This window comes from Lagenorhynchus albirostris, chromosome 16, assembly GCF_949774975.1.
Source record: "Lagenorhynchus albirostris chromosome 16, mLagAlb1.1, whole genome shotgun sequence".
NCBI classification, from domain to species: domain Eukaryota; kingdom Metazoa; phylum Chordata; class Mammalia; order Artiodactyla; family Delphinidae; genus Lagenorhynchus; species Lagenorhynchus albirostris.
The window spans coordinates 2,954,950-2,967,759 of record NC_083110.1 but is presented as its reverse complement, the minus strand read 5'-3'; the positions used below and the strand labels follow the sequence as shown (position 1 = coordinate 2,967,759).

Sequence of the window (12,810 nt, the reverse complement as noted above, 5' to 3'; positions counted from 1 at the left end):
GACGTGTCACCAAGAGGGAAGGCAGTGGAGAAAGAGGCTCAGGGCAGCTGCTCGCAAGTCGAGAGCTGCACGTGTCTGCTGGCAGAGGGGAGGAGCCGGCACAGACGAGGGAGGATGGAGGGAGCGATGCCTGGGGGGCGCAGAGGACGAGGCTGAGCTGAGCAGGGCGGGGGGCGGGGGGGGGAGGCCGAGGTACCGGGAGAGGCGGAGGTGGTCTGCGGGACGCGGAGGACGCGCCGGCCCGCAGCTGCTCGCTCCTGCCCCACGCTTCCCTCACCAGCTGCCCCGCCTTCAAGTCGCCCGTCCTGCCTCAAGGCGGACTGCAGCTGTGGTCCAGACCCCTGAGGGTGACCAGAGGCGGGAGGACAGCTGCAGGGTGGAATCCGCCCGGGGTGCGGGGCGTGGAACGCTGAGCAGGGCTCCGAGGCGGGATGGAGGGAGGAGGAAAGAAGGCAGACGCCAAACAAGTTCCGGAACGGAGGGGGGACACCCAAGGAGTTGGTAAGTCTCAATTCTCAGCAAAGTGACAGCAGACGCGGAAGGAAGGAGCGCGGGAAGACTTCAGAACAACTGCTCTAAGGCCGCTGTGTGTGTGTGTGTGTGTGTGTGTGTGTGTGTGTGTGTGTGTGTGTGTGTGTGTGTGTGTGTGTCTGTGTGTGTCTGTGTGTGTGTGTGTGTGTGTGTTGGGTCCCTAGAGGTGCCCTCGAGACAGGAGCAGTCACCCGGCCGTGCTCTGTGCAGACACAGGGACCGCCTGCCAGGCTTCACAGAGGAAACGGCTGGTGGACTCACCCCAAGAGCTCTAACGGGGGCGCTGACAGAAGGGTAGGAAGCTGGCTCGTTTCCAGGGACTAACAGGATAAGGCAACAGCTGCCTCTAGGTTCCAGGCACAGTCAAGAGAGAGGCAAGGGAGGTGAGAAGTAGAGGAAAGTGAGAGGTTTAGGGAAGAGAGGTACAAAAGGCAGCAAAGGCAGGGTTCATGGGAGGGAGGGAGTGGAATGGTTGGAAAGGGCGGGAGACGGCTGTCGTTCAGAGTCCGAGGTCTTAGGAGGAGTGCGTTGGAGGGAAGGTGTTACAGAACTGTGAGAACAGGGTCCCAGAAGCAACAAAAACATAGCTATTGATGTCACTGTGGATGACAAAAGACCCCGAGGGAGATGCAGGTGACCTCGAGGCACCCGGGTGCCGGGGGGTGGGTGATGTATTCTGCGACGACATCTGTCTAATCTGAGGAGGACACGTGTCTGCGTGCATGAACACGGAGAGATGCTCTCTGTACCTCTTCAAAAGTCTTGAGATTTATGGATGGCAGTCACTTCCAACAGCCCATGCCATCCTCTGGAAGAAGTAGACCATGGCGCTCTCCACCAGTAAGCCACTCAAGATGGCCAGAAAGGAGAGCTTGCGGTTGACGTTTAGGGTCACTGAAAAAGAGAAGGCAACTGATAAGTTCTTAAGAGTTTAATTAAATGATACTGGCATGTAAATTATGTGGTAGTGTGAATGGAGTTGTTTTGTAAAGCTGTTTTTAGAAAATCTGTTTGTTCTTATTAATCTATGCTGTTACTTTCCCATCTGCAAGCCTTCTGAGAGAACCAAAGCATCTGCTTATAACAAAAACACTGAGCCTCTCCTGCTTGCATCAAGACACGGATTCCCATGAATATTACACAGGAAAATGAAAGATTCTAAGGTTATAAAGAGAGTAACAGAAAAAATTTGCTACTCTTGGTTTTATAGTTTACAAGATGATAAACATTTTACAAAGTATCAGATAATAGGTCCATTTAAAATAGCACTTCTCACAATATGTGGGAAAAAGGAAGACACACAGGGCTGCTTACCCCTTCCTTGAACTGTCCTGAGCTGGGAGGCAGGCTGGCACCCTACCCTGGCCTGATAACTGCCAGCCGTGTAACCTTGGTCAAGTCCCCATGAGTCATAAGGTGGAGATAATAATGGCTGCCCTACAGACCCCAGGGGATAGATATAATGCATAAAGAAGGCATTTTGAAAACTAAAGAGTACCATGTGGTTAAACTGAATACCGAATGTGCGCTATATGTAAGGCACTATAGAGATGTTAGGCATCGTGATTATTCTACGAAGAATTCCAGCGTTTAACAGGTTATATAAAAACTACTCTATAGGGCTTCCCTGGTGGCGCAGTGGTTGAGAGTCCGCCTGCCGATGCAGGGGACACGGGTTCGTGCCCCGGTCCGGGAAGATCCCACAGGCCACGGAGCGGCTGGGCCCGTGGGCCGTGGCCACTGGGCCTGCGCGTCCGGAGCCTGTGCTCCGCAACGGGAGAGGCCACAGCAGTGAGAGGCCCGCGTACCACAAAAAAAAACACAAAAAAACCCCAAAACTACTCTATAGAAACAAGACTTCAAGCTTTCAGATGGGTTGAAAGCTGAGAAAACAATAAGACACAAACATACCTCTAACTGCCTGAAAATTTGACGTAAGGACAAATACTTTAATGAGTCTGAGGCACAGGGGTGTGTAGTCATGCTCCCAGATGACAGCTGGGATGAGCAGGAGTTTTCCGTAGCTGGATAATAACAATGCTTTCAGCAGCAAAGCGAAGTTGGGGGTTTTTTTCGCTGTTAGGGGTCGTTCTACCCACAGGAAAGTAAAGATGCCAGTAAAGTAGGCAGTTTGTTCTAAGGAGGAAATGAAAAATAAAGATATGAACGTCCAATCCAAAGCAGAGCCCCCTAGAAGCAAACAACCCACAATTCCAAAGTGCAGCCCATCAGCTGACCACGAAAGAAATGCTTCACCAAGGTCAAAGTTTCCTTTTTGTCCCCTTTTCTCCTTCTTCTTCTTTTTTTTTAAATAAACCCCTGTCTCTTGTGTCAAATCCTGTATGATTTCAGAAACGTATTTCAATAATTCTTTCATGAAATACTTCATCACCCTCTGGAGAAAAAGTAACTCCATAAGAACTGTAATCATCAACATTCTAAAGTTCCTTTTAGGAAGTAAGGTTCTGTGTAAACAGCTTTAGTCCTAGCGATCTCCACAGAAAGAACAGACAGGAGAACGGACGCTTTTAAATCTGAAAGGTGGGACCCAGCCTAGGAAGTACCTATGAAGATGTTTTTCGTGGTTCATTCTTCTACTCTTTATTGAGTGCCTATTAGCCATAAGATTCTGAATACTCTGTCAGCTAAATTTAAAACTTCCCTTATTCATTTTAACAAACTTTTTGAGAGTAATTCCATATCCTTCCAGAAAGCATTCAGAGAGAGTCCAGACTAGAAGAAGCAATAGTTCCCCTGGTGTCCCACAGTCAGAATAGGGCACCATCTGTTCTGTCCCCATCAACTAGGAATTTAACGTTGCTTTTAACTGCACTCTTCTTTTTATGAAGATGGTTAGTGCTGACTTCCCGGCTGCATACATTCTGAATGGTCTGTCCCTAATTCTGCCTTAAGGTTTCTGCAGGATCAGGTTTTTCTGGAACACCCGTATCATATTACAGGAGAAACAACTGTATTCTTTCTGTTTTATAACTGAATCTAGCCAAAATAAGGAGGTTCCAAATATAGGTGATTAGGATCGATCAACATAATTTAGGATGGTTAGCCCACATGAAATTTGATATATTCTTCAGGAGAGACACACTACCTCAGAAGGACTGAAGGGCTTGTCAACGGCAAGGATCTGTGCAAACAGGCAGATCATACAGCCTGGGTTTTGGACCAATAATAATAATAATAATAAAGAACTCCCTAACAACAAGAAGAACCATCTAACGATGGTGGGTTGTCTCCTGTCACTGGGGATACTCAAACCCTCTTGCAGGAATCTAGAGAGAAGGGTTTCTTGCACTGGACAGGAGGGCTGACCTAGGTCACGCTCCATAGCTTTCTAGCTTAGAACTTGGGAGACTCAGGGAACTGCAGCTGCCCTTGGGCTCTGCACACTCCTTCACAAGGCAGATGTTGGAGAGCCCCTAGTACTTAAGGCGTTCGTGATCAGGTGGCTTCAGTAGGAGCGGCGGTGGAGGAAACGGGAGACAGGGTGCCAGGAGACCTTCCCCTGGTTCTGCGCTGACGGTAACCTGCGGGGGCACTTAGGGTAAACCATTTGCCCTTCCTGTTCCTGTGCTTCCACAGCTGCGGATAGGGAAGGAGCCCCCATCTACCCACCGAAGAGGATGGTTGTGAAAACTGAGTTGATAATACCGTAAAAACCGTGTTTAGGTTGTAAAATACTGTATTTGTGTAAAATATTCTTTATGAGTTGTTTTAGGGATTTGAAACCTAACTAGGGATTAGATTGAGACACATAAAAAAGTAACAGTAGAAAAAAATTTCTGATCAAGTGTCAAAATAGCCACTGTAGAGTCGGTGCCACAGAAATTCCAAACTATTTGAAAACAAGCCTGGTTTGTTTTTTATAAATTATGGACATAAAGCAGTTTATCTAGAGCAATTCTAAGAGGCTTTGCTTTAAAGCTTAAAATTATATTAGGTTCTGGTCCTTGGTTTAGGTGATGTGTTCAAGGATGTTTTTAATATTATTACGTACATTTGGGAATTCTCGGCATATAGATGAATTTTAAAACCTCTGGGACTGGATGAATTTTAAAACCACTGGGCCGAGGGAATAAGGGCAGACTGAGAAGAAAAAGGGACAAAAAAGGACACACAGTCCAGAAATGTGACATTGGAGTGGACTGGAGACAATATTACTAAAATAATGTTTCAGTATAATGAGAAGATTGTAGAAGCAGAAAAGCATGGAAACCAGTGAGTAATAAAATAGTCACAGAAATTAATTCACCTCAATTCTGACCTAAGTCACAAATGCAAATTCTGAAGAAAAGCCATTTCAGAACTTAAAGAATTTGGGGGAGTAGCCCCTTCCCTGCATGCAGCCAGATATATAACAAGTTTCCCCTATTAAATACATTGCATTAGTACAACGCAGTCAGTATAATACATTGAATAATGCCTGGCAATTATCAATCTGTTTTAATAAAGATGAGATTTAGGCAATCTTCAGATTGGATAATCAGAACTTAAATTGAAGAATTTTACTAAAAATACTGTGTCTCAAAATACTTTATGAAACACTCTGATCTGATAAGCATTATTTCCATGCCATATGTGTGGTAACAAAAAGAAAGCAGGTGATTTATACACACTCACCTAGCAGATTAGTGGTACAGCTGAAAATTTAGTCTCAAGTCTTCTGACTAGCTCCTCTTTACCAGTGATTAAGACCACACACCTTAATTTTAAAATCAAAACGTTAGGTCAACTAAGAATAGAAAGCATGGCTTCTTCCTACCTAGAGAAGCAATTGCAAACATTCTATAGAAATCCCACTCTTTAGCATATCTGATAAAGTCGTCAGGATCAATGCTCCGGCTCGAATCTTGAAGCTGCCACCATCTCAGGTACGCTTCACAAAGCAAACAAAACACGCAGAGCTTTCCGTGCATCTGGTAGGCAAAAAGACATTGCCATGCAATCAGGTAAAGAAACAACTGTACTTAACACCAATAGGCACAGACAGAGCTAACTTCTGTGGTTTTTGAAGGATGTCCCACCAGTAGCTTGTCAAACTCTGAACTGCCCAATTAAATGCCAACTGTATTCAGTCTGTAACCAGTAGTTCTTAATCAGCAATGTTCAGCAGAAGCATCACATGGGGAGAGTTTTCGAAACACAAATGTCTACGCCCCAGTCCTGATTCAGAATCTGTGGAAGTAAATCCTAGGCACGCATATTTTGAAACAGTTCCAGGCAGAGGGTGAATTTTTTTCTTAACATCTTTATTGGAGTATAATTGCTTTACAATGGTGTGTTAGTTTCTGCTTTATAACAAAGTGAATCAGCTATACATATACATATGTCCCCATATCCCCTCCCTCTTGCGTCTCCCTCCCACCCTCCCTATCCCATCCCTCTAGGTGGGCACAAAGCACGGAGCTGATCTCCCTGTGCTATGCAGCTGCTTCCCACTAGCTATCTATTTTATATTTGGTAGTGTATATATAAGTCCATGCCACTCTCTCACTTTGTCCCAGCTTACCCTTCCCCCTCCCCGTGTCCTCAAGTCCATTCTCTACATCTGCATCTTTATTCCTGTCCTGCCCCGAGGTTCTTCATAACCTTTTTTTTTTTTTTTTAGATTCCATATATGTGTTGGCATACGGTATTTGTTTTTCTCTTTCTGACTTACTTCACTCTGTATGACAGACTCTAGGTCCATCCACATCACTACAAATAACTCAATTTCATTTATTTTTATGGCTGAGTAATATTCCATTGTATATATGTGCCACATCTTCTTTATCCATTCATCTGTTGATGGGCATTTAGGTTGCTTCCATGACCTGGCTATTGTAAATAGTGCTGCAATGAACATTGGGGTGCCTGTGTCTTTTGAATTATGGTTTTCTCTGGGTATATGCCCAGTAGTGGGATTGCTGGGTCATATGGTAACTCTATTTTTAGTTTTTTAAGGAACCTCCATACTGTTCTCCATAGTGGCTGTATCAATTTACATTCCCACCAACAGTGCAAGAGGGTTCCCTTTTCTCCACACCCAGAGGGTGAATTCTAATGTACACCCCTGGTTAAGAATCACTGCTTTAAATAGGAGTTCACCCTCCATTATATTTTCAACATTCGTCTGATACACGGAATCCAGCAAGAATTTGTGTGACTCAGGAGAGATGGAAGCAGCAATAAGAGAATAGATTCAACCTGAAGATTTCATGATTCCTCCGAAGAAACGATTAGTCTGAACATGAATTTCTTAAAAAGTGCCCCTAGGTTGGATGAGTATAAATGAAAATAGTGAAAGCAATTAAAAGCTGGAAGTTTTTAAGAGGCTGAAATTTTGGTAAAAACAGAAAATGCTAGGCAACAAGAAGTGGCTTTGTTCCATATATTTCTCCCATGGGTTGACATTTATCAATATAAAGTGGGGAAGAGAAAGTGTGTGTGCAAACTCAATGTGGTCCGGGGACGAGCGCGGGGTGAGCCGCTCAGGCTCCTCCAGCTGGCGCACTGGCGCTCCGGGCTGCACTCTGGAATTGCCCAGGGAGTTGTAGAAATACCCTTTCCTGGATCCCATCCCCAAAGATTCGCATATAACTGGTTCTGGGTGAGGCCTCCGCGTGGAAGAATTAACTGCTGTCCCCTCTGTCTCCCCCAGGTGGTTCTAATGTGTAGCAAGGTTTGAGACTCAATTATATTACTAATATAAACACTGCCTGGGTTGTTTAACTTGGGGGAGGAGGCACCGGGAAAATAAATTGCACTGTTACTGTCCCCGTTAGCCCAAAATTAGGGGTGCCAGATTTGGCAAAGAAAAATACAGGACACCCAGTTAAATACGCATTTTAGATAAACAGCAAATACTGTTTTTGTGTATGTATGTTCCATGCAATACTTAGGACATATGCTAAAAAATTATTTATTGTTTATCTGACTTCCAAGTTTAATTGGGTGTCCTGTATTTTATTTGTCAACCCTAGCCAAACTATTAAAAGAGTTCACAAGTCAGTATATTAAATGTATATTTCAAAAAAAAAATCCAACTTCATATATTAGGACTTTTCTGATTTTTCACCTCATGTGTTCCCTGAACAGCAGAGTATAACATGCAATAAGTTAAGTTTTTAAAACTTTTTCTTTCAATGTTTGCTTATTTCTTTTAGGTATAATTCTCTCCCTACCAGGTTATATTTAATTTTATTCTGTTCAAAATTATTGATGTCTGTTTCAAAAGGTAACCTACTAAAAGGCAATCCAGATTATGGTTTGTCAACTTCCTGCTAGTGCCCATATTCTTAAACATACACTAAACACTGTACACTTTTTTAAAAAGCAGTGCCTGCTATTTCTAGAAATTTCCAGACACTGTTGAGATAGAAGACCCACTCTTGTTAGAATTTCTTTGTTTAAATAATATTCTTTAATTCTGTTCAAAATTGTTGATATTATTATTTAAAAATGCAAAATCATCCAGTAAAATTAGAAAAGAAAAAAATTATAACAACTTACATTTATTTTGGTATTGAAAAGAATATGCCTGTAGGCCTGGGCTCTGCATAAAATAGCATTAATCAAGATGATAACAGGATCATACTCGATATATTTGTCTACAGGTTTCTGGCAGGATTTCTGAAATAATGCAAGATAACATTAGAATAAACATATTCATACATTCTGAAATCTTAAAGGATTTCAAAACAGAGGAGTCTATTTTGGATTTGTATGGCAATAAGGTTGTATCAGCATTTATTTAAATAAACTTCCATTCAGATACAAGATGTTCATCTGCATAAGACCTGGTTTCAGAAATGCCTAAATAGAATCTTCTAGGCTAAAAATATTAATCTTTTAATCTCATATTTAAGAAGACCCAAAAGATATTTGATTTAAAGACTGATTTTAGGCAGGAAAGTATCTCAGAGCACGCTACTTTCAATTTGTAGGAATTATTATAAAATAAGTAAGTTTATAATGTACTTTCATTGCCTGTTGGCTAGATGGCTCCAACTTTGTGGTTCTTGAAACATGATTTGGAGAAAAGGGTTCAGAAAAGTAACCCTGCACCCAGAGCTTCTGAGAGCTCCAGGCAGGTAGGAATCCTCGGGTGGCACATACCAAGAGAAGCCTGTCTTTCTCTCCATGGAGAACGTGGCAAGAAAATGGTCCTTCTCTGCCATAGTAGACACTGGAGAACGCTGGCTGTATGCAAGGAACGGGGTTGTGCCGCCTGATTCTGAGTTGCCCAAATCAAGGCTCCCTGGGCTTTCAGCCATTCCTATTAAAGGGCTTTTTTTTTTTGGACACGTGATTACAATGTTATGAAATCCCAGTACCATCAGAACATATAAAATGCAGGTATAGGAGAACAAGCTCATTAGAAATGACATTTGAAAGAGTATTAGCTACAAAGTTGCATCAAGTGTCCTATTCACTGCATAAACTAATGGCTACAATTGAAACACAAAACATTTTGAAACATTGAGGGGATGAAATAGAAATAGAAGAAGTGATGGATATGCAAACATACCAGGATGGCCTTTTAATTATATCAAAGTGCTAGAAGAAGAATGGAGTGCGTTGAAGAATATGAACCCTGCCTTCCCAATGTCACCAAGTTAGATTCAATTCCAATTCAAAGCTTCTCCACTTCACTCATGTCGTTACAAGAAGTGTGTGTGTCTGTCTAGTCATCAGGTGAACCAATGAAGGGAGATGTGCTATTACTCCAAATTTAAATCCACCTAATAGATCTGAGGTTTAAGAGGTTAGGCTTTTTAGCTGAGCAAAGAGTAAGCCAGTATCTAAACAGAAGCCACAGAATCAGAAGTTCCATATACATGACAGAGCTGTTTTCTAGAACCTCTCCCTGTGCTCCTCATGTGGAGAACACTTCCTCTCTTTATACAAATGAGAATGGAAGACCAGAGATGCTACTTCACTTTAAAATGAAACTGCAGACTGGTCAGGGATCCTCTCTTTGTCCTTTAAAAGTTCCCTAAAACCCATCTTCTGACAGCATCACAAGTCTAAGACGGGATTTGGACGTTCCTTAGAAGGAGGTAGGCAGAAACCAGCAGCAGGGGGCACAGCAGCGCAGTTACTGCTTTTGCAATCGCTTGTCTGACATACGTGTTTGGAGTGCCTATTACACTCACAACAGCTCTCTTTACTTAGCCATGTCTATGGACCAGGCACTTCCACAGTGCTAGATACTTTCCTTGAGACATAGGCTCTACCCTCAAGGACCTTACAGTTTAGAAGGGGAAGTCAAAATACACATGCTACTGTAAGTGCTACAATGGAATGAGCACAGGGTGACATGAACCCCAACAGAAGAGGCAGCTGCTGGTATCATGGGACATGCTATGTGCTCTGCCCATCTCCCTTTCCCAACATGCTGAGTATTTTAGAAACATTGACAATTCATTAAAGTCTGCTGGTTCCCTCCCTATCAGTTTAGGCCACATTTTTTCCTTGTTCTGCTTCTGTTATTTGCTTTTCCCTTGAGTGCTTCCTTCACCTTGAACGTAATGAGTCAAACCACACACACACGCACAAGACGAACAAATGTGCTAAAACATCCGATTGGGAGATGGCTAAATGTGGTAGAAATGTTTTCTTGTTCTGGCAAGATGGTTCTATTCCGTATCATTTATTACTCAACAGACAAGTATCCTGAAAGAGAAAGCTGTCCTCTAAGAAATCCCTGCAGCACAGGGACCGTGCACACCGGGGAACTGAAATACTGCTTCCACCAGCTCAGTTTTGACATGGATATGGCTTAGTTTCTGCTGCTATGTTCTCTAATTCTATAATGAATCACATCTCTTTCAGAATATAAATTGGCCATTTTTTTTCATGAATATTCTTGCTGCTTCTTCCTGCCCATCATCTCCAGGACTAACCCCTTCCCCACTCATTCTCAAATTTTAGCTCCACAATAAGCAAACATATCTGAGAAGTGGAACCTGTGAGGGCAGTGCTGTCTTATTCATCTTTGCACCCAGCACCCAGGGGTGAAAACTGCATCTTGTTGCCCTGAACAGAACTAAAACTTGAGACAGTCTCAAAGGAGTCTTGTTTTGTTACCATAATGGATTTAGCAAATATCTGAGCACTTAAAATAGGCCAGGCTCCTCAGGATATTAAAAGTACAATATCTTTAATATAACTATAATAAATTGTGAAGCGCTGAAGCAGAGAGAGTGACTAAAAGCAAGGGACATGCTTCCATTAGAAGAATGTTAGAGAAACACAGATAAGCAAGCTGGGAGAAATGGCAAGAAAAAGCAAGAAGAGCAAAGGGAAGGGAGATTAGAATGAAAAATACTGGTAGGAGATCAGGCTGAGTATACTGCTGACTCCAAATACAGCAGAGAAGAGATCAAAGTACCTATAAGTTACCGGCTGTAACCACTTAGAAACTTTGTATATTTTTTCCCAACAAAGAGCCTGATGTCTAAACACTTTTTCCTTTTAATCCCAGGACTTGGGCTGCCTTTACAAAGTTAATTAATTTATGGTTTGATTTTCAGAGCCTGGCATCACATGAATGATTTATCTGAGTAATGCAATCATGCATATCATTAAGCATTAGCATGATATAAACAAGGATACTACCTACTCTGTTTCATTAGGGAATGACTGTGTACAATAATCCATAATGTACAGTACCACCGTTCAGTATTCCAAATATTACTCTAAAATCTGTCTCCTGGGTGAGAAAGTGCAATGTCTGGGGGAAACAAGTGGGGGAGAGTATAGCTGTTGACCTAAACAGCTATCCAATAATTATTTTCTCTTTACATAAGTAAAGGTATAGAGAAGCCAGCGTCTGATGATTTGAACAGGGATTTTGTTGTTGTTAGCTTAATGCCAATATTTTTTTTAAATACAGATTATTACAAATCACTGCTAACTAAAATGCATAGACATTTACTAGCTTTTCTTTGGACAAACTATATTCACAGTTACGTGGCTGTCGTCTTTTAGACGGGCCATTTAATTGGACTAGTCCAAAGCCATTAAGTTTAGACCACATATAACTTACTGTTCTCTCATACCGGGATGGCCTAGGATATGATCATCTAAAAAACCTAGAAATGGTTCACTCATTCAACAAATATTTATTTAATACCTACTATGTGTCAGACACTGTCCTGGGTGGTCCAACTACATTAATGAATAAAATATACACAATCTCTGTCCTTGTGTCGCTTACATTCCAGTGGGAGGAGACAGGCAATAAATAATAAAGTCGATTATATACAATATTAGAAGATGATAGGTACTATGGAGAAAGATAAGCAGGGAAGGGTGATAAGGTATACCAGCCTTGAAGGGGGGCTCATCATTTTTAATAGGGTGGTCAGAGTAGGCCTCTCTATAAGATATTCGAGAAAAGTCCTTGAAGGAGGTGAGGGAATGAGCCACACAGATACCTGAGAGAAGACTGTTCCAGGCAGAGAATTTTTACTTCCTCATTTTTGGTTTTTATATCACCAACGTCTAGCATCGTACTTTGCACATAATACTCTACATGCAAAAACCACAGCGGATGAAGCTTGAAAAAGTATTCTAGGAGAATTTACTATAGGTTATGAAGTGTAAAGATGGTAACATCTATCAAAGGGAGAATAAGAATGAAATAGCTTTGGCGTGAGCCCAAATGTCACCCTAATCCGATCTTTAAATTTCTACGCACAACACCTGCATCCATCTCCGTCCGAGGATTCGTTCGCCCGGAGCAGCAAACGTGACCGGCATGAGAAAAGCGCTGTAGGGTATGACTTCTCTACCACTACTGGGATTCATGCAAAGGTTCTACTGAGCAGGAACGGGAATGTCAAGCATCGAACTGAAGTCTGTATTAGAGGACCCTGAAACTCGTTGGGTTTTTATTTTATCACCCTAAAAATCTGGTAGAGGTACCATGGGCTCTCGCGGTTCCCAAACCTCGCTGCGCCATTTCTTCCCCAAGGACAGCCCACACCTGACACTCACACAGATGGTTATCTTCAGCACGCCGTGGCTGTAGTCTCGGTACAACTCCTTGGCCTCTTGGTTGCATTCGATGCACCTGTACTGGCAGGAGGCCGAGGCAGCAGCAGTAGTAGGAGTCACTGCCACCCCATCCGTCTTCCCCTTTCCAGCTGTCACCCCCTCGGCGTTCCCCTTGCCGGGCCGAAGCCCACTCCGCCCATCAGTGCTCATTTCCACGCAACTGCGGGCCAGAACTTCCGATTCAGTGGCGGGGAAGACGTCAGACTCCAGACCGGAAGC

General features: G+C 42.8%; 2 protein-coding genes across 2 annotated transcripts in view; one reads left to right on the top strand and one right to left on the bottom strand.

Moving 5' to 3' along the window:
* The window catches only part of FAM89A (family with sequence similarity 89 member A), a 58,666-nt gene that overhangs the window by 27,838 nt on the left and 18,018 nt on the right, over nucleotides 1-12,810 (top strand). The gene's annotated exons all lie outside the window — the stretch shown is intronic.
* Nucleotides 1,132-12,795, bottom strand: ARV1 (ARV1 homolog, fatty acid homeostasis modulator). Its single transcript, XM_060126312.1, is given in 6 exon segments — nucleotides 1,132-1,312; nucleotides 1,314-1,425; nucleotides 2,443-2,667; nucleotides 5,309-5,462; nucleotides 8,038-8,157; nucleotides 12,532-12,795. Coding segments are annotated over 6 exon segments (849 nt in total). The 5' UTR covers nucleotides 12,742-12,795; the 3' UTR covers nucleotides 1,132-1,284.